Raw genomic sequence first — 23,176 nt, 5'->3', positions numbered from 1 at the left:
TCCACCTTAAGTACACCCAATGACTTGGCCTCCACTACCACCCGTGACAACAAATTCCATAGATTCACCACCCTCTGGCTAAAAAAATGCTTCTGCATCTCTGTTCTGAATGGGCACCCTGCAATCCTCAAGTTATGTCCTCTCGTACTAGACACAAGTCAAAGGCAAAACAAATCCTAGCCTCAAAAGTCGTCAATTTGAATCATGCATGGGAGTTAGTGATTTAAATCTGAAATTAAAGATGTTTAATGTTAATATTTTTTTAAAAATCAAATCCTATAGCTGCAGCGATGGGATTTGACAGCCCAGGCTTTTAGATACCAGTCTATAGCTTAATTCACCATCATTGCTCCCCTTTAGGTGGTAACTTAAGGCTCAGTATCAACACTATTTTCCCCAATTTATCTGATCAAATTGAGATTTTGTGGTTTATGTGAATAAACTGTTATGAAATTACAAGAGGAAAAGAAATCTGCCATTTTTAAAAGTAACATTACAAAATGAACAGGAAAAGCTGATTGGACAGTGGCATTAAGGGAATAATGCACACTAGGCCTTTTGCATCCTGGAGATGGACAAGGGGAGAGCAATGTAATTGAAGTGGATGAAAGCACACCATTGCAGCCATCATAAAAAAGTAAGTAGTTGAGCATCTTCTCCCAAAATGAAATGAGAATTTTTTGACATGCAATCCAATGCATATTACAGCTATTCAGAAGGGAATACAGAAATAAACCAGTGTTAGAGAACCACAGTGTACATTCAACCACATGCTCCCCACCCCCCACCTCCTGCTTAGCCATTAAGGCCTCTATAAATTGAAGTGCGCACTTTCACCAGACAACAGCACAGTAAAATCTAGTCACTCCGATCCCAAATTGCACAACTCTCCAGTGCAAAAGATATTGTTTGTAGCATGGCAAACTAGTTAATTAGATGAGGCTAAACCAATATTCTCAATGACTCGGAAATAAAAAGATGCCTTTTCGGAAAAGGTGGGAAAAAAAACCCAAAATTAATGTAATTTTAGAATTTGGTATTGTGGGTTGCAACAAGCAGCAAAAAAAATTACTTCTGGAAATTATGACCGATATTTATTGCTTCACAAAATCATCAAGATAAATATGTGCAAAGATGTCTTTGAATTTTAACTCACTCACCTGTTAATGGAAAGTGTGAGCTGGTCAGTACAGGCCTTGATCTTGTTCTGGGCATCAAGATGGTTCATATTCTCCGTACTGTCTTCATTGATAGCTACAATTATATCACCAGGGCACAGATTTGCTGAGGATGCCTTACTGCCAGGAGTAACCTTTAACAAAATTTAAAAAATAAAAATAAATTGCAAGTTCACAAAGCAAGCTGGTACCAGACCACCAAATAAATTCATCCAATAGCCTAGCGCAAGTCTCTGATACTCTACAGTAGATGAACATCCGCTTGCACCCAAAAGATGATGATTAGGTATAGCTGAACAATAGTCAAATTTTGACTTTAAAATTCATATCTTTGCCTCCCCCTTTTCCCTTGCATTGTTTGTATTTTCCAAGATATCACTGATACACTAATTCAGGGGTTCCCTTACCTTTTTTCATACCATGGACTCTTACCATTAATTCAGGGGTCTGTGGTTGCCAAGTTGGGAACTCCTGCACTAATTTCATTGCAGGGGCAGCTGCACAACAGTTTGCTATATTATTACACAAATTATTAAAAGCAATCTTGAATAACATACTGAGAAAAGGTCTAAAATAACTAAACACAATCCAAAAAACTGAACATGCCGAAAATCTGAAATAAAAAGCAGAAAACAGGGACAATATTTGAAAAGTCAAACAGCATCCATGGAGAGAGAAACAGTTATTGTTTCAGCTCAATGACTTTTGACATCCAGTGGTTGCAAGCTCATTTCTACAATGGCATCTTGCCATGTGGTTCAATTGAACACCACAAATAATCTTGTCATGTGGTTATACAAAACTTAAGCATGGGTGACAGTGGGGTAGCATCAACACTTAGGTACATAAGAAAAAATGTGCTGTACACAACTTCATATTAAGTAGTTATTGCTAAAAGTGAAGAAACCGAATTTGGCTGAGTGGGTTGAAAAAATGACTGAACATGGGGGGGGGGGGAATTTAAAAACATATTACAACACAGCAGAGAATTCTTAGTTGTGTATCAGTCTCTAAAAACAACTAGAAAACTAGACACTTTGATTAAAATGCCTTCATGCAAAGTAGGCTTTTGGAAGAGATGTAGCAATATCAAAAATTCCATGACTGTGTTGCTAGGCACAGCTCAAACACTATCTATAAATCTGCCAATGACACTATTGTTGGCAGAATTTCAGATGATGACAAGGAGACAGGAGTGAGATACATCAGCTGGTTGAATGGTACCGCAACAGCAACTTTGCACAGAACGTTGGTAAGATCCAGGCGTTGACTATGGACTTCATGAAAAGGAAGTCAATGGAACACACACCAGACCATCAAGAGATCAGCAATGGAAAGGGTGAGCCATTTCAAGTTCCTGAATGTCAACATCTCTGAAGATCTATTCTGGGTCCAGCATATTGATGCAATTACCAAGAAGGCATGGCAGCAGCTATGTATTTTTCATTGGGAGTCTGAAGGGACTTGGAATGTCACCAAAGACTCCCGCAAATTTCTACAGATGTACAGCAGTGGGCATTCTAACTGTTTGCATCACTGTCTGGTATGGAGGGACGATTGCATATATCAAAACAGCTGTAGAAAGTTGCAAACAACCAGCTGCATCATGGGCACTAGCCTTCCCAGCATAGGGGGCATCTTCAAAAGGCGATGCCTTAAAAAGTTCACATCCATCATTAAGGACAGCCATCACCCAGGATGTGCCTTCTTCTCACTTCTACTACCAGGGAGGAGGTACAGGAGCCTGAAGAAACACTATGTTTCAGGAACAGCCTCTTCCTATCTATCAGCTTTCTGGATGCAAAGCTCTTTCTGCACTGCAGAAAACCTATAACTTACAATAAAAAATGTGATGTACTCCTGCCACAAAACAACAATTTTCACAACATATGTCACTGATATTAAACTCAACTCTGATTCTGAACAATTCCCAATCAGAGCTGCCAGTGAGAGTTTTCAGAAGTAAACATCCTGCTACACCAGAGCTCAAAAAGAGCTAGTATCAAATAACACTTGGTATAGTACAAATTGTACTCCAGAAATTGAAATAACATCTTGGCTAGCACTCTACCGTGTTCTGCAGGAGCACCACAGTGTCAATAATGCATTCTCTTTTGGAAAAGAGCGTGCTTCAAACACAGCTAATTTTCTCAGCTGGATACAAAGAGACTTTTGGTGGATCAGGGAAGTTACTCCGGTAGGTTTGACAAGTCCTGTATTAAGATGGATTTTGTCAAAAGAAAATGGAGAATCTTCTTAAGAAAGATGGATTTCCCCTTCTCTGAGGAATTCAACTTACATTAAGTTGAATACAGGGCCAGGCAAGCCCCAAATACCAGTAGCAGAGAATTGCTGGTTATCTGCCAGACGTAGAAATAAACAGAAACTTAAACTTTAGAGGTTCCTTGTAATCCTCCATATGGGGATTTCCAGATATGGCTGGAGAAATCCTGCAAAATGAAGCACAAATCCTACCCTTCACAAGAACGCTTGACCATCTTGACCATGACAACTTTCCAAAAGCTCCTGATAGCTGATTAGATTGGAAGCGTGACCTGATCCGCTGGCAATAACAGACATTTCACCAGATGCTGCTGCAAGAGCAATAAAGTGGAGAGGTGGAGAGGTGAGAGATGAGAATTGCTAACAACCCATTTTTCTGATAGAATTCTGCAAACCCAGTCACCGGTCCTACACGGATCAAATAATGGGGTTGCTCAGAGCCAAACCTATCCACAAGACATAGGAGTAGAATTAGGCCACTGGCCCATCAAGTCTGCTCCACCATTTCATTATGGCTGATCCACTTCACTCTCAAGCCCAATCTCCTGCTTTCTCTCTGTATCCCTTCATGCCCAGATGAAAGAAGAAGCTATCAAGTTTACCTTAAATACACTAAATAACTTTGCCTCCACAGCCAACTGTGGTAATGAATTCCACAGATTCATCAGAAATCCCTCCTCAGCTCCATTCTAAATGGATGTCCCTCCATTCTGAGACTGTGTCCTCGGGTCTTAGACTTTTGCTTCATACAAAACATCCTCTCCACTTACACTCTATCAAGGATCTTCAACATTCAATAGGCTTCAATTAGGTTACCTTTTATCCTTCTGAATTCCAGTAAGTAGATAGCCTAGAGCCATAGGATAAGCCCTCCAATCCCAAAATTTTTGAGAACTTGTTTGAGCCCTCTCCAATGTCAGCATATCCCTTAGACAAGGAGTCCAAAATTGCTCTCAATACTCCAAGAGAGGCCTTCACAGTGTCTTATAAAGCATCAACATTACATTGTTTCTTTTATGTTCTAGTCCTTTTGAAATGAATGCTAACGTTGCTTTTGCTTTTCTCACCACCAACTGAACCTGCAAATTAACCTTTGCAGAATTTTGCATGAGGACTCCCAGGTCCTTTGCAACCAAGTCCTTAGTCAACCCTTTCATTTCTTCTATCAAAGTCCATGATCATACATTTCCCAACAATATGTTCCACCTCCCACTTCTTTGCCCATTCTCCAAATCTGTTCAAGTCCTTCTGTAGCCTTTATACTTCCATTACTGCAGCCCTTCCACCCATCTTTGTATCATCCACAAACCTGGCTACAAAGCCATCCAAATCATTTGCATATAACACAAGATGTGGTCCTAATACAGATCCTTTAGCGGGCTCAAACACGAGTTGCTCTAACAGACATCCTATAGGGATTCTATGAATTTCCCCCTTGGGATCCAGCACCAAACCAATTTTCCCCACAGTACCTGTATATTAAAATCCCCATGACTATTGTAACTTTGCCCTTTTGACATGCACTTTTTAGCTCACATTGCAATTTGTAGATCACATCTTTGCTACTGTTCAGAGGTCTGTACGCAACTCCCACCCTTGCAGTTTCTAAGCTCTACGCACAATGATTCTACACTTTTTGATCCATGTCACCTCTTTCTAATGATTTGATATCATACATGCCAATCTGTAACTGTGCTACAAGATCAGTTACCTTATTCTGTAAATTGTGTGCATTCAAATACAATACCTTCAGTCCTACATTCATCATCCCTTTTGATTTTGATCCTCTTTTACATTGCAACATTCTGCTGACTGCAATTTTGCCCTATCAGCCTCTCCTTGCTAACAGTCTCACTATACACTGCTTCTGTTTATAAACCGACCACCCTATCCTCAGCTCTATCACTCCAGTTCCCATCCCGTCAAATTAGTTTAACCCCTCCCAAACAGCTCTCACAGCCTAACCAAAAGGATATTGATCCCCCTCCCTTCTGTATCAGTCATACCTTCCCCTGAAGAGATCCCAATGTTCTAGAAATCTGAACCCCTGCCCCCATACCATTTCCTCAGCCTTATATTCACCTACCAATTCATCCTATTTGTACCCTTACTGGAATGTGTCACAGGCAGCAATCCAGAGATTACTACCCTGGTGGTCCTACTTTTCAGCTTTCTACCTAAAATCTCTCTTCAGGGTCTTCTCACCTTTCTTATGTCTTTGGTGCCAATATACGCCAAACTTTGCTGTTCACCCTGCCCCTTTAGAATGCTGTGGACCCAATCCGAAACATCACTGATCCTGGCAAATAGGAGTTGTCTCCATAGCATCCACAGAATTTCTCTATTCCTCTAATTATGAAATATCCTATCATCACCACCTTTGATATGGCCTACAACAGTGGATGTTTTTGCCAATCCGAACTGACTGGGGCAAAGCCAAGATCCAATTGTATAAGAAGATATGAGGCCCTGGTCTTGAAGTTTACTGATTAGTTTTGAGAAGTCTGAGATGGAGAATAGTCAAGATGATGAAGAGTTTTGAATATCACGATCACCCTTTGTGTTACTGGGGTGTTATTCAGCAAGGAGTTAGTGCAAGTATTGGAGCAAAATGGAGTTGAAATTTGATATGGATAATTGCATTCTGATGAACCCAGCTTCTCTAGAGTAGGTTGCATGTTTGGCACAACATTGTGAGCCAAAGGGCCTGTAATGTATTGTAAGTTTCTATATTCTATGAAAACATTAGGTGTAATAGGAGAATTATTATAAAATAATGGACACGTGATGAATTTTAATTAACTAGAGCCTGCAAATCTTTAAAATTGAATTATAGTTTTAATTAGGATTATTGTTTGGATTATTTAAACTTTAGTTCAATACTGACCAAACTAATGCCTAAGTTTCAAAATATAATAGCAGCTGTTCTAGATCTGCAAACATTGATGCCAAATGAACTACTTAACTGTCCAGAGATGCATTTGTGGTCGCAACACAATCTTGAAAATTGGTGACAGTGGAAGTAGCATGAAAGGTTTCTCGAAGGGTTGTCACCTTATCATGGTCGAGAGGTGTATGAGATCCTGAGATCCAAGAGCAATGCTGTCTGGAGTTTACCTGTCTGGCACTTGGCTCCTGGTGGGGTTACGCATAGGGGCAAGGTCAAGGGAAAGGTTCCAGGCAAAGAGCAATTCAACCAAGACCCCAATGATGGAGCTGGTGGAAGAGGACGACAGTGAAAGCAGAGGAGTGCTACAGCAGAGAGCAGCTCTCGGTCAAGTTGCATCCCATGCCTCTGGACCCTGACTCTTGATCTGTTAAGGACAGCGTTGTGGTTTCCCATGCGTCAGCCTCCCCACATTAAACTAAGTCACACACAGGCATTCTGCATTAAGGGAGTACGTCCTGTGGCCATCAGCTTGTGATGATGTGGGCAGGATTCAGGATCTGTGGATCCCAGATAGGCTTAGACAGTGACCTGAAGACCCACCAATAAGCAACCCCCTGGGAGAACATCATACTCTGCTGGAGTCATTGCACGACTAATATCAGGAGAACACGGTGTGCAAAACTGTCCAGCTAAGCTACTAAATTAATAAATGGAACATACCATGGGAATGTGCTGCTGCAACTGCTGCCATTCTGCATAATCAGTTAAAGCCAAACTGAAGATTAAAAGGCATTTATAACTAGATAACATCATGCTCAGTCCTGCACTTTCAAAAAAAGACGAGATGTGATTTAGCACTTTAAATTTACAGATCAATGTTCTTTTCTAAAGAAAACAAAGCACTGAACACAGCATAGGATGAACTGAGAAGCTAAACAGCACATTAAAAGTGAAATGAAAAAAGGAAAAACTGGAAAAGGTCTTGGAGTTAAATAATGTCATTTCCATCCACACCCCCTCCTCCCATCCCAAGTTAAGATCAGCAACAACAAAAACATCCCTGTGGAGTTTCAAGTTAGATATCTGATACAGATGGATTTCCACCCCTCCACTCCCTTTGGAAATAAAAAGATTTACACAAGCTTCGCAATACAAACTGCATTGTGGATCATACGCATTTTATTTAGAAAGGCACTTCGAAGACTAAATTTAGCACAAATTTCACAAGTTAAATATCAAGATTCAACTACCATGAGTGAAGGAGTTTTAGGTCCATAAGTTTCTGACAGTGATTTAATCTACCTCCTCTCCTGCAAGTAGCACAATACATTACAGCACCTTGTATAACCAGAAGACTGACTGTTACAGAAAGAGCAATGAATAATCCTTCTACATCAGACAAATGGAGGACCTTCATTGCTGCCTTAAATGCCAACAATGTAATGGGCATTACACAAGTTGTTCACCATGGAACAATTGAGCTGAAGGACCCATCTCGGATCCTAGAGTTATATGGCACAGAAATAATGTTTTTTCACTGTCCAGGTTGCATCTGATATGCTGAGTATCATTAATAATTTTCTAACTTTTGTATGAACAAAGCAAAGCATTCCAAGAACTGGATAATCATAACATTTTATGTTAATTATAAAAGCAATGTGTAACTGGTTGCCTTTTGTAGAATGTTGTACCTTGATCGCCAAAAGCTCAAACCTCGACACAAAATGGTATTAGTCACGATTAGAATGCTAATTTAACAAACTTCACATGGCACACTAAGGTGTGGATTATCTTAAAAACAGACAAAGGATTGGTACGCTTTGAATGACAAGTGGAATTTTTTTCTGCTTCCCAGATGACAGACACTGCACATTATGTTCTCTGGAGACTTGTGGGTACACTCAGAACATGTTTTTAGTCTAAACAATGTTGGGTGGGGGTTGTGGTGGTGATTTACTATGTTCGCAAGCTTTTGTTTAAAAGTTAATTCCTGCCTTTTTTCCCCCCCTGGAGAAATTCTCTTTACCTATCATGTGCCAAGTCTAGACTTTTCTGCACTGCCACAACTTAAACAAAAAATAAATTTAGTCATTCAACTACAAAGAGAATCGCTTCTAGCTTCAGATTTCAGCAGAGGATTTTGAAAAATTTGTGGATGGTGCCCCAGACAACCCTGATTTTCTGGGTATAGATTCTGCATTAAAGCAACATTCTATGCTGCAGCAATAACAGTACATACATAAAACAGACCCTTTGGCCCATACTGTTTGCCAAACTAATTAAGCTAACAACTCCTAATTAAACTTATCCCTTGTGCCTTCACATGATCCATATTGCTTCATTCTCTGCTTATTCATGTGCCTATCCCACTCTGTTGCTACCGCTGGCAGTGCATTCTAGGCAAATCACAACTAGATTTTGCTCTTGCTGAATAACATCCATTTCCAGCATCTTTTAAAAAATTTTATTAATGAGTTCCATTTCTTGTTAAACTTTATAATTCATCACATCCATCAACCTCAGCTTCTTACATGTCACAAACAAATACCAACTGCCAGCTCTCCAAATGCGCCAATTTGTAATCTACTCTGGAAGACAATTTGGCCATTCAAAGATGACGACTGCATCTGTGCTTCCTTCCAACGTAACTCACTAAACATGCAACTTTGATTAAATATTTTTACATTTCCTCCAACCAAGAAGGAAACTTGATTTGGGGTATAAACCAAAGTGGCCAGTTTCTGGAGCGTATAGTAATTCTACAGCACTACAGACCACTGTCATTTAATGCCTACAAAACGGGCACTAAATAATTAGGATTACAGCTCAATTTATAATTTTCATTGATTTTTGTATACAGTACTATTTCAGCAAGGATCAACCACAATACTGCATAGGACACCTTAAATACATTTTCTCATTATTTTAAGTGTGGACCTCAGTTTTAGGAGCAGCTAAGTCATTGAGCTGCAGTGGATTTCAGAAGGAGGTTTTTTTTAAATATACTGTTAACAGAACTTGCAATTCAGAGCCAGCAACAGGGTAAGAATGGTTACATACCTCTAGATAGGAATAGTGTGTAACCTTTAGGGGAATACACCTGAGGGGTGGGGGACAGTCTGAGTTCCTAACAAGTACCCCAAATCAAAACTGCAGGCTAAACCCTGGAAATCCAACTGAAAGGAAGGTAAAAAAAATCTAAAAAGGTAATGAGATTCTCAGGACCTGACAACTGGCTTCCTAATATCTTCAAAGAGGCAGCCAGAAAGATTGTGGATTCACTAGATGCCACCTTCCAAAATTCCACTGATTCATGTAAATTAGACAGCGAATGCAATGCCACTTCTCAAGATCAACTTACAGATCAGTTAGCTGACAGAAGTAAAATAAATAGCTATTTATTAAAGCAAGCGGGAGCAAGGGATTTGGAACTTAAGAGCAGTATTAAGACAAATCCTGTTTTTTTAAAATCACTAACAAAACAGAAAATGCTGGAGGAACTCAACAGGTCAGGCAGCATCTATGAAGGGGCAACGTTTTGGGCTGAGACCCTTCACCAGGACTGGATATCCAGCATCTGCAGAATCTTATGCTTATTATTTTTGTTATCATTGATGTATGTTGTGAAATGTGTTGTTTCACAGAAGTACTATATATATTTTTAAAAATACTATATAATAAAGTGCAAAAAAACAGTAAGACTCTGTACTCTGTCAGTCTCTCTACTCAAGAAAGGATACCTTTGTTAGAAGGAATGCAGCAAATTTTCAGTGATTCCCAAGCCTGAAATTTTTACTTTTGAGGAAAGACTTGAAGCAGACAGACCAACCATACAGAATCATTCTTCCCCATAATATACGAGAAATCATTCAGTGTGTGCCTGCATGTCAGGGTGGCCACAGTCTCAAAGGTAAAGGACTAATCATTTATGACAAATGGAATTAGGGATGGATGGGGTCAGCCAAAAAGCTATCTATAAGATCATGTATATTGTATTTTTGGAATCCTTTATTCAAGATCGCTATGGAGAGTTTCCATATAGGTCCAAGTCATGATGGATTTACTCTCTTTTTAAAGGAAAATTAACAGACAGAGTTAAAACAAAAAAGACATAGATATGATCTATTAGACGATAGTGAAGGCACAAGACTATTGCTGTTGCTTCTATTTCTTGTGTTAGGTTCTACCAACTTTAGTGACAGTACAACACAATGGTGATGTGGCATTAAAGCAAAACGACAAATATTGGAGTTTGCACAACATTCAAATGATACATTTTAAGTTCACCTTCACTTTTATTCCATTTATGTAAAAAGAAAATTAAACAGTACTGTTAATTTTTATTTCTGTAGGTATTTTGTAAAGCACTTGTTCCAAAATTATGTTTACTTAGCGATGTCCAGAAGTAGTTAAAGATGACTTTTGTCTTGTTGGGGTGTATGGGGTGTCTGGGGAGGGGCAGCACCTCTGGTGAAGGAGTTTGGGGCAGCAATTCTGTAGCAGCTCACTCACCTTTGGTTCCCACCAGACAACTCTCATCTGTGGCTCCAAGTAGCTGTTTGCATGCAACAGGGGCCGCACCCTGGTACACCGCTTCAACATGTGTGCTAAACCAGGTGAGCACTGCTAATTGCTTCACACCTCAGATGGGGCATCCCCATCCTAGTCTGGAAGATCAGCTCTGGTGGACTGGGAGGATGAGATCTACAATGAGATCCAGTGGTCAGGAAGGCCGTAGTGTAACACTCCACGCAGAGTGAAGGGCAAGACAAGGCACAGAAGACATCATGGCCATCCACTGCAACCAAGGAAGATCCCAGTTTGTGAAGCTTGTTCGTACCACTGGACCTAGACTTCTGAGGCTGAGAGAGGGAATGCCCAATGCAACAGTAGTACCACTTTAAAAACTCTCCAGCACAGGTCTCCCACCAAACGTGATGGACAACCACCATACCAAAGGAAATATCCTGAAATTCCTTAGAGATGTGTACTCTACGAGCAGCATACAATAATCCAGATGTTGAATGTCTCACTAGAATCACGTTATTACTGACGCATGTCATGAAATTTGTTGTTTTGTAGTACAGTGCAGTACATAAATTACTATAAGTTACAATAAGAAATAGAAAATTAAATAGTGCAAAACGAGAGCAAAAGAATGAGGTAGTGTTCATTGTCCATTCAGAACTCTGATGGTGGAGAGAAATAAGCTGTTCCTACAATGCTGAGTATGCATCTTCATGCTCTTGTACCTCCTCAATGATGGTAGTAATGAGATGAGGGCATGCCCCGGGTGGCAAGAGTCCTTATGATAGATGTAATCTTGATGTATCACCTTTGAAGAGGTTCTTGATGGTGGGGAGGCCAATGTCCATGATGAGGTTCGTTGAGTCTACAACCCTATGGTGCCATTAGATGGCATTTAAGCTGTGCCTGCTCACAGTCACAAGGTTAAAGTAGACCAATGGGCTAAGCACACATTCCTGAGATGTAAACATGTTGATTGTCAGCAAAGAGACATTATATCTGATTCCACACTGTCCGGTCTCCTGATAACGAAGTCAATAGTCCAGTTGCAGGGGAAGGGCCGGGGCTCAAGGTTTTTAAGCTTGGTTAGTACTGAGAGGATGATGGCATGGAATACGGAGCTGTAATCAATGAACAGTAGCCTGACACAGGTCCATGTGGTCCAACGATGAGCGGAGAGCCAGTCAGACTGAATTCGCTGTTGATCGGTTGTTGTGCTAGGCAAAATGAAGTGGACCCAGGCTCTTGATCATGCAAAAGTTAATTCTAGCCATGGCCAAAGCCTCAAAGCACTTCACAGCGGATGTGAACTCTACCAGGCGATAGTCGTAGAGCCAGCTCACCCTCCTTTTCTTAAGCACCCATTTTTGATTTTTGCTCAGACAACTAATCTCATTTTGGGTCTCGGAGGAAAGGAAAGTCCAGAAAAATTTTCACTTTAACTTTCAAAGCTGCTGAGAAATCAGTCATTAAAAAAAAAAATCGCCTAAAGATGTCACAGTCAAATAATCCAGTTACTTATTCATGAGCAATCCAAGAAAATATAGTCTTTTGGACTAACCAGGAAATATGAAAAACAAATACAAAGAAAGTCAATGAAAATTGCATTGGTTCACAGAGTCGATTTTCCAGCCATGGGATATATCAGCATGGATCAGCTACAGGATCTGCGCAGTTCTAAATTTCTAAAGCAATAACTTTTAAGAGAATGTATCCACTTACACCAGCAGCTCAGTCCTTGAAATCATGGGGTACATATGAGGGGTGATTGATAAGTTTGTGGCCTATTAGAAAACTTAGCATATTTATTTTTCAACATACTCCCCTCCTACATTTACACACTTAGTCCAGCAGTCGTGGAGCATATGGATCATGGACCTCCAGAAAGTGTCCAGAGCAGGGGTGATTGACAAGTTCATGGCCTAAGGTAGAAGGAGATGAATTGTTAACTTCAAACTTTCTGCATAATCACTCAAATAGTTGACCTGCATATGCATGTAACGAGAGCTGTACAACTCATCTGCTGTAGGTCACGAACTTGTCAACCACCCATCTGTGCAAACTTTCTGGAGGTCCAAGATCCGTATGCTCCACGACCACTGGGCTAAGTGTGTAAATGTAGGAGGGGACTATGTTGAAAAATAAATGCGCTGGGTTTTCTAAAATGACTCCTTCTACCTTAGGCTATGAGCTTATCAATCACCCGTCATAAGGCAAATAGTGAAAATTCATAATAGACACATTTGTAAAATTAGTAGGTCTACCTTGAAAACTGGTTCAGTAATGGAACTGAATCTCTTTTACAAGTAGACTTCCCCAAATTTGAAAAAAAGCTACTTGTAAAAACAAGAGGAGTTGGGTCCAGCAATTAAAAAGTTGTACGTTAAACTTTGCTATTCAAGGAATGATCCTTTCTACCATCTGAAAGAACACTTGGTAGAATTAGCATTATAAGAGGCTACATCAGGCTTGGTTAGATTTGTCTTTCAGAAAAGACAAGTAAGAATTATACGTCACAGTTGATCATGTCCTAACCACTCTACAGTGATTAATGCAGCTGTATTCATCACTGCAATTCATGACTAAATCCACAATGTGCTGACTGCAAACCACTTGGGTATTTCAATTGCAATACTCAGGTCCGGATACGTACTAAATTTTCAGCAAGAAAATAAAGTGATTCAGTGGAAAGAATAAAACCTCTTTCAAGATACAGGCCTTAAAGATGTAGCAGAACAATGTTTGGTTTCTTACATTTCAGAGTAGTTTAAATAATGTACAATTGTATAACCTTATTGCCAAGATGAAAGACATTTCATCATTGGAAAGAATACTGAGCACTAATTTTATGAAAAGTATTTTATCTGATCTGGCATTGCTTTCCCTTAGTTTTGTCAATGTAGAAGCACAGACCAGCTTAAGATGGCACTGGTGAAGTACAGCGATGACTTGCTGCCAGCAAAAATAACTATTACTTCATTAGTCACACTTTTTCGAAAGAACTATTACTGCAATCAATAGCCTGCAGGTTCCCTTTCAGAGTCGAGCTTTTAAACTGCCTGTATGACCTGGAATTTATGTCACCAAGATGCAGGACAGTTGCAGCATAGCATGTAAGCACATACTAGCTGAATGAGGTGGTGTAACCAATGCCTGCGATTGGGGAAATGAACCGATATATGTCCATTTTAGGGGTGGATTTGGAGGGGAGTCAAAGCGACAAGTTGAGACAGCAGGGTCTGGGCCCGAGAGCAGGGAACTAGCCAACTTCTGGCCATTGCTGGAGTGGACTTGGAGATGTGAAGCAACAGAACCAAGACAAAGCAGAGTTGTGGTGGTAGGGCCCAGACACGAGGGCGAGGAACAAGCTGAGGTTTGACCGATTTAACCGCTGAGCCAAATTGAGCCAGCAGGACACAGGCCCAAGTGGCAGGGCCCATGTCAGAGAGCGAAGAATGACCTAACGTTTGGTTAATTTAAACGCTGAGCTAGATTGAGAAAGTCAGGTGTGGGACCCAAATGAAAGGGGCAGGCTGGTGTTCAGCTTGCTGCTCCGCAGGGTTTTCTCATCTCTGTGCTGAACTGAGGCTGTGGCCTGCAACTAATGGGCTCTTGGATCAGCTGTGACCTCAGTTCTGAATTTAAGTTCTAGATGTTATTTGCTTATTTTATTGTTTGCATGATCTTCTGCACATTGGGCATTTGACAATTTTTTTTAAAAATCAGTTCTATTTGTTCTTTTTTGTTTTGTGGCTGCCTGTAAGGAGATGAATCTGAAGGTTGTATATATTATCCATACTTTGAGAAGACTTTATCAAATCAATTTCCTTAAAATGATCTTGCTTCTACTCCAGTTCTGAATTGGTTAATGAGGCAATAGTGGTGCTTGACAAGGCAGGTGGGAGTGTTGTTTTGGGAGGCTATGGTCATTGTATTCCTGGGCTTTAAAGCAATTCCATCTAAGGAACATCTTCATTTTGGGCAGACATGAAACAGCACTGATTGCAATGGAGCCTTTAAGAATATCCTTAACACATCACCAGATTAATTGAGTGGCCACCTTTATTATGACACAGGAGAGCATTCAATAAATCATCACACCTTCTCCCAGCAGAGCAATCGCCTTTCCCACCATCCCTCTCCTTCACTATATTCTTTCCATGTACCTATCAATGGCTCCTGTTTTGTCACTCATTTACACAGTCATCAACTAATCAAATGGTTGGAACTGAAACACCTAGTGTAAACCCAGTGCAGTGATCATTCGAATATGCAGGTTGAACTATGGTGCCTGAACCTGTGAAGCAGCACTGAGGAGCCAAATGAAAAAGAATGCATCCTGTTATAAAGAATGAAGTAGACATTGCATTGGAGCTGCAAAAGCTGTATGCTGTTTCATTGATAACTTACCACATTTGTGGGGACAGCATTGATGGTAATATCCTAGTAACTGGAAAGTGCCTACAGTACGTATTCCATTTCCCAGTGTACAAAGTAGGGATTGTTGCTACTCAGTTAACTATATAAGCTTTATACTAAGTTTGATTTGTCTTTGAATGCTTCTCTGTAAATAGCTAAAGGCTGCATGGGCTTAAGGTGGCTCTGATAAATTTTGACACTTGTGTTTCTTTATTGACAAATAGGCCAATATGTGGAAAGTCATTGTAAGTTTTCCCATGGTTGTATTATGAGCAAGAGCAGGTTAGTAAAGGAAACTTGTAGATGTCTTTTCTTTCATGGTCAGCATAAGAAAGACATCCAACTGAAGGTCAGCTTCCAAAAATGTACATTTCCAAGCACATGTACTGCAGCTGCAGGACCATTAATAATTCACTTAATAAATTAACATTGAATAATGCAGAGCATGCACTCCCAGGGACTCGGCTCAAAACATCGGCTCTATTTAACTTCAGGTATTTGCACCAGTTTAATACAGATCTTATATAAAAAAAAGTAACTTAGTCCAAACAGATGTGAGTTTTATAGAACAGTCAACCAAAAAGACTTACTAGCTAATATCTACTGAAATTTCAGCCTGCGTAGGGCAACAGAATGTTAGTTCCAAATAAATATTCTAATCAAAGATTGGTTGGCAAGGAGCTCAAAACCTGTTTTGGAGTTTCTCCGTGTCTATCTGTTTTATGACGTTAATAGATTTAGCTAAAGCTTTTAATTCAGATTCAACCTACTGTTATTGGTAGGGCTACAGATAGATTGTGTGTATATTGACATATATACATCTTTTAAACTGTTACATGGTCACTAAGATTGAAAGGAAGAGTAAGGCTGCTCACATCCTTACCTGTAGAGGTGAAATAGGAAAATTTACTCTCCCCTAATTTATTGTGCATAAGAAAACATGAAGATTGAAAATAAATACCTATGCATATGACAAACTATGTTCCCAAACCCAAAAATGGCAGTGGAACCTGAATAAAAATGTAGTTTTTTTTCCTTTCCAAGATTTAATTTGAAAACTCAGTTATCAATGATACTTTGGTCACAGTAAGTTCATTAATTGACTGGGAGGGAGAACTGGTAAAAGGGATTACAAATCATGCCAGTGATTATAAACCCGGTTCTGATTATGGGTCATTATAACGATATGACATGCTGATCTCTGAATTTCCCAGCTCTTAACTTCATCACTCCCCTTCAGGTTTCACCCATCATCTTGTGTTTCTCTCCCCCCACCCCTCCATTTTTAAATTCTATTCCCCAGCATTTTTCCCCCTTTAGTCCTGCCGCAGAGTTTCAGCCCAAACCGTCGACTGTGCTATTTCCATAGGTGCTGCCTGGCCTGCATTTTATGTGTGCCACTTGGGTTTCCAGCATCTAAAGATTTTCTCATTTATCTCCAAATTTCAAGCCCAATAATAGACAGAAAAGCTGGTCTCATTTTAATTCTATGAACTCATTAAGAATCTTCTTACTCCATTAATTTCAAATGTGAGTAAAACCAACTTTGTTAAGCAATTGTCGTTTGTGTCATTAGTGCTGTGCATGGTGGTGTTGTAACTGTTGTTCCAAACAGTTCTAACTGTGCTACAGAAGCTCACATTTGGTAAAGGCTTTGTGAGAAAGGACGGCATTCTGAAGTCCTGCCGTCACTAGACAGATCAGCTCAGCCCTGTGTAAAAGCTTCATTAAGCACTTAAAAGTTTGTTTTATCCATGAATGCCACATGATGAAGCAATGACTTGTACACAGAAAAACAGAACCAATAACAGCATGAAAATAGGCAGTCTCCAGATTACGTAGGAGTTTCATTCTTGAGATGTGTCCGTAAGTGGCTTGATCCTCAAGTCAGTAAACACCCATTTTGTACAATAACACATCAGATAACTATAAATACATTTTCTATAATTCTCTTACATCACTGAATATTAACTGTAACATTGCCAATTGCCAGTATCCAGTTATTAATGGAGGTCACAAAACGCTACCACATTGAAAAATGGTTTTTGCATAAAGTGAGACTTCCACAAGTCATCTGTAACCCGGGAAGCCCCTGTATAGATTGAATGACGATGAATGTAAAGTAAAACATTAAGAATGTAAAACTATTTAAGAATGAAGCTTACCTTTGCGATAAAACTGACATCATAGAATTTTGCTACATGAAGAATTTGCAAAGTAGAGATTGAATTTTTAAACATTTGAAATTCTGAACACTACACCAACTCCCCATCATTCTCAAATTTGAGAAAAAAATAAAAGGGATTTAAGACTAATGTACACAAAATGGACAATATTAAATAAAAATTATGGATATAAAAGCACACTATCAAGTATTTCTAGCTAATTAACTAGGGGTTATTTTCATACCAGAATTTGATTTTAAATGCAATGCTGTTTAAACTACCTTCACAGATTAAGTGATTTGAAGAATCAGATTGCCAAATTATTTGAGTGCAGCTTAAGTGGAAGTTGTCAAATTGATCGAAGACCATTTTAATCCATAAAGCATTCTGCTCCAACTTTACAGTTTAACATTTAGCAATAACTAAATGCACAAATATCAGCTTAATACCCAATAAATTATTCTAGAAATTCTTCACAGCAAGAACTGCATTTGATATCTAACCTCCCTTCCAAGGAGGAAAACTTACCCAAACTTATCCCGTACACTATTTCAATTTAGTTATTCAGCCCATCCTCAAATTTAGAATGGATTTTGTTTTAAATTTTCCTTTTAGGTCACACTTTTGATTCCACCTCTTTACATTTATAGTTGTGGATCTGCAATGACTCCTTTTGAGCTCCAAATAATACTCCTAGATTAATTCAGCATACAGACAAACCCTTCTGTCCATCCTGTGCATGGCAGCCATCAAGTACTCATATACATCAGCCCTGATCAAGGGCCTCTGCTAGAAATATCAACTCTTCATTCCTTTCCTTAGATGCCACCTGACTTACTGAGCTCCCCCAGCATTTGGTGTGTTTTACCCTTAAAATGAGAGGTCAAACAAAACCTGCTCTTACCCTACTATACAACAGATCACAATTACCATTACTCTATTGGCTCACCATGAACCAATATCACCAAATCCACAATTATCACCCTTCTGTCTATTATACACAGAATTATAGACAAAATGTCACAAGGATCATTATGACTGCCGCAAAGTAAAAGAATCTCTTAAAAGGTTAAATATGCACTTCTTTGTAATGCAGTTTTTATAGCTTGCAACGTGCAGCTACACACAAAACAATTTTATCAACTCATGTCAGTAATAATAAACCAAATTCTGAAAGGATTACACAAGAATCAATATGGTATTGGTTGCAAATTAGACATATATAGTGGACAATTGCTAAATGTCAAGGTTAAAGGAAATGAATGGATTTGGATAAAATGTGAGCTATGTGACAATGTACATTGCCATTACAATACAGCATGAAATTAATTCAATTTCCTGGAATCACTGAAGGCTTGGCTTAAATCCATGTGATCTCTGATTTATCCTATTTATAGAGGTGATATCTATTTTTCATTTGCACACAGAAATATACCTTGAATCTGTGCAGGGTTTGGGAAGGAGTGGGGGCTGTATGCCAGTTCTTGAAAACCATAGAGAAGTATTCCAACAATATACAATGTTTTGTACAAGTTCTTCATTCTACACAATCACATAGGAAATGCATATTATTTCTATAATGACTTCAGGATCACAAACTAGTCCATGGTCTTCACCCATGTAATGTCAACTGTGGCCTCAAGCAGAGAATCACTTTGGGGCAAATTTGTCTGAAATGAGTGGCTTATTTGGCTAATAACTGCACATCTGATAAAGAGTGGGCAGCTGGAAGTACCAGCTGATGTGAAGTACAGTTAGATGTGATTATCAGGACACTCACTATGAATAAAATAAGAGCTGGTGTGACAAGGGCCTCCTTAAGTGTTGGACTCTGTCTCAGCTAGAAACAGACCTTGGAACCATATACCTAGACTTTCTGCTGTATTCATTTATACATTACATATATCCACACAATATCCAACAGCACACCAGTCATTCATTGGATACCTCTTGACGTCACAGCTCTACACAGAATGCATGGATATCATATTCTGAGAGGAACATGTAGGGAGTTGGAAATTACATTTGGCATAATTTTCTCTGGGACAAACTGTTCCTGTTATTCATTTTAATAAAAATGCTGTGCTACAGAATAGATTTTTTTTAATCCAGTACATTGAAATTTAATTCACAAACCACATTTACCAACTTTAACAGTACATATACACTAATCTGTTCTCAAGTTGCACTCCAAATTGATGATAGCAGTTTAAACAGATTGATCATTTTGTTTTGTGAAAGACAGTTATAAACGCCCAGCTTTTAGTTAACTTCTTTTGAACCCCTTTCATCCCCAAACAATTGATTAAGCGTTTGATCCACACATGTTAAAGGAGGCAAATATTCCTTGAAATGTTCGTGCCTGGGTAGTCATACAAGTGACGTTTCCCTTTAAGTATCTTGATAGGATTCGTGATACAAATGGAAAATTGGCTTAATCATACCCACAATTAATACTAAAACGCCCCTTGAGCACTAGATGCGCCACTTTAAAGCTGTCCTTTAACAAGATGTAGTTATGATTTATTGTCCCTTGTGAATTCTGCAAACCTCCCAATTAACGAACTCAGTTAAACTGGAACCAAACCAAGGAGGGCTATACATACGCGCATACTATGGAAATTTTATTTCAGAAAAGTAAAAAAAAATTGCAGTGTATTACTGATATTAACTAGAATTCAAGAGATTCAATAACTTTAATGGAGATTCAAAAAAGTTATACATAAACCACCGGTATTAAAAGATAATCTGATTTATAAAACGTTATCATTTGGTAATCATTTCAACTAAACCGCGTAGAAGTTAATGCTTCAACCCGAAGTTGCATTCACAATGAGAAATCCAGTATTTGTGTCCAAGTAGTGTTTTCCCTTCGAGCCTGAACTTTCCTTGTTGCACTAAGTCGCTCATGTTTTATGAGAAACTGCTTTCAGCATTTTCAACAAGTCTCATTTCACCAGTCACCGGAAAACAAGCCTAATTTTAATGCACGAGTCTTGAACTCATCAAAAGCTCACTTAAGACATGATCTGTAACCCGTTATGCCCTCAAGATAATAATAGATGCGATTGTTTAAAGAGCTCATGTCGAGGACAAGATACCAAGTAAATACCCAAGTTAGCACACAGTTCCAGTATCCCAAGTACAAATAGCACCAAACCTGGTTCTCCAATTGTACAACACCTTTATCGAAAGGGTACGTTTTTTTAAAAAGAGTATATATAATACTTAACAACAACCGGTGCACGTAAAATGCAAAACCCCAAATCCTCATGGAATGGGTGGAGGCTGGCGGGAATACTTTAACATTCCATCCTCAAACCAGATTTTAAAGACTAGATAGCCATTCTAGTATTATTTGTATTCAACTGGCTTGAAAAACTTTGCTGCAAGTTATAACATCCGCAGATTCCTTTAAAGTGTTGCAAATACATTAAATCAAAAGGAGAAACTAACACATTGTCGCCAGCAATCTCTGGCTTCGAGGATGACCTCAACACTGAGTAAACAGCTTCAAGTGAAATGAAAGAGAAGCTTTCCAATGCGTTTCTCCCATGGAGAGGTGTAGCTTACCCGTGAAATTGTTAAGGGTTGGCTATAGTCCTTGCCTCCTACTAATCTAAAGCCCCAAGGTGACGGTCCGTAAAGAGTCACAGGATGTGGCATTTTTAATCTATATTTTCCTCGTGCAACAACTTGAAACAAACACTTTGGATCCCAACGAGACTAAGAGCGAAATCTGCAACAATCATACCCTTTCCCCTCGCTTTCCCCGCCCTCCCTTTAAATTAGGTGCTTTCACATTACGTCATTCCCCTTGACATCCCCATCCTCGCGTGAGTCAGGACAAAGAGCCGTAACCCGTCACGTGTCCCCGACTGACAGCGCGGCCATCCCGTTGCCAAGGGGATCACTCCCGGGACCGAGGACAAATCGGCACAAATGCAGTTCGCAACGGTTGCTGGGAGTTGTAGTGCCTGTGCCAAATGTAGCCGCGTGCTTGCCAGAAATGCAGCTGCTGTCCTGTGATCTTTCTTTCACTTCGCACAGACTTTTAAATCTCAGTTTCTGTTTGCAATTCAAACAATTGTCTCACAATAATTGGCTTTTTTGATTCTGTTGGACTTCATTCAAGGTTGTAGCCACACTGAAACAAATGCTGCAGATCAGGAGATCCAAATTTCGATTGTTCAAAGTTCAAAGTGAATTTAATACCCAAAGTACATATAAGTCACCATATACAACCTTAAGAATCATATTCTAGCGGGCATTCACAGGAGATACAAAGGAACACCAGAAAATCAATGAAAAACTGCAAACCAGACAGCCAAACAAACCATGTGCAAAAGACAACAAACTGCAAATATAAGAGAGTAATAATAAATAAGCAATAACTATCAAGAAAGTGTGAAGAAGTGTTGTTGAAAGTGAGTCATAGGTTATGGGATTAGTTGAATGTTTTGGGTTAGTGAAGTTATCCCCTCTGGTTCAAGAGCCTGATGGTTGAGGTGTAATAACTGTTACTGAACCTGCTGGTGTGGATCCTGAGGCTCTTGTATTTCCTTCCTGATGGCAGTAACAAGAAGAGAGTATGGCCTCAATGATTGGGGCCCTTAAAGAGGCATGCTGCTTTCCTGCAACACTGTTCTTTGCAGGTGTGTTCAGTGGTGGGGAGGGCTTTACCTGTGATAAGCTGGGCTGTATCCATTACGTTTTGTAGGCTTTTGCTTTCAAGGAAAGGCTATGATGCAACCAGTCATACACCAAACTCTCCTCCACACATCTATAGAAGCTTGTCAAAGTTTTACATGATATGCTGAATCTTTGCAAACTTCTAAGAAAGTAAAGACACTACTGTGCTTCTTTGTAATGGGACTCACATGTTGAAATGCAAACACTGAGGAATTTAAAGTTACTGTATTTCTCCACTTCTGATCCTCTGAAGAGGACTGGCTCATGGACCTCTGGTTTCCTCCTGTAGGCAATAATCAGCTCCTTAGTCCTGCTGACATCCAGCAAGAGGCTATTTTCAGAATCAGATTTATTATCACCAGGATGTGTCATGAAATTTATTAACTTACTTGTTAATCCATTGATATACTTATTTTATATATTATCATGTATTGCATTGTAACGCTGCTGCTAACTTAACAAATTTCATGACACATGCTATTGATAATAATAAAGCTAATTATTTTATATATGTGTGTATATATATAGTAGTTAGATTAAAAATTTGCAAAACAGAATCTTCCATCCTTGGACTCACTTTACACCACACGCTGTCGGAGCAGTGCTGCCAGGATAATCAAGGGCATGGCCCACCCAGCCAATACACTTATTGTCCCTCTTCCCTCCAGGAGAAGGTTCACGAGCTTGAAGGTTCATACGGCCAGATTTGGGAATAACTTCTTTCCAACTGTGATAAGACTGCTGAACAGATCCTGACCAGGATCTGGGCCGGGATCTATACCATCCAAATATCCGGACCTGACTTGCAATACCTTACTTTCCCTTTTCTAATTTTCTAATTATGATTTATAAATTAAATTTTTATTATATTTACTTCAATTTGTACTTCAGGGAGCTCAAAGCGCAGAATCAAATATCACTGTGATGATTGTACACTCTAATATTAATTGTTTGATGACAATAAAGTAATGTAAGTAAAGTTTTATATATATATATAAAAAAGTGAGGGAGTGTTCATGGGT

The 23,176-nt window shown here is 39.3% G+C and overlaps 1 protein-coding gene across 1 annotated transcript in view; it reads right to left on the bottom strand.

The window, feature by feature from the left end:
• The window catches only part of LOC132405625 (PDZ and LIM domain protein 4-like), a 109,436-nt gene extending 88,207 nt beyond the window's left edge, over nucleotides 1–21,229 (bottom strand). The window contains exons 1-2 of the mRNA XM_059990583.1: nucleotides 21,036–21,229; nucleotides 1,161–1,312 (exon numbers count right to left, since the gene is read on the bottom strand). Coding sequence (XP_059846566.1) covers nucleotides 1,161–1,312; nucleotides 21,036–21,128 — 245 coding nt within the window. The 5' untranslated portion in view covers nucleotides 21,129–21,229. The remainder of the gene's footprint in view (nucleotides 1–1,160; nucleotides 1,313–21,035) is intronic.
• Nucleotides 21,230–23,176: the final 1,947 nt, after the last annotated feature.

Source organism: Hypanus sabinus, chromosome 15 (assembly GCF_030144855.1).
Source record: "Hypanus sabinus isolate sHypSab1 chromosome 15, sHypSab1.hap1, whole genome shotgun sequence".
Lineage (NCBI taxonomy): Eukaryota > Metazoa > Chordata > Chondrichthyes > Myliobatiformes > Dasyatidae > Hypanus > Hypanus sabinus.
The sequence above is the reverse complement of the archived record's forward strand: the minus strand, read 5'-3'. Positions and strand labels throughout refer to the sequence as shown.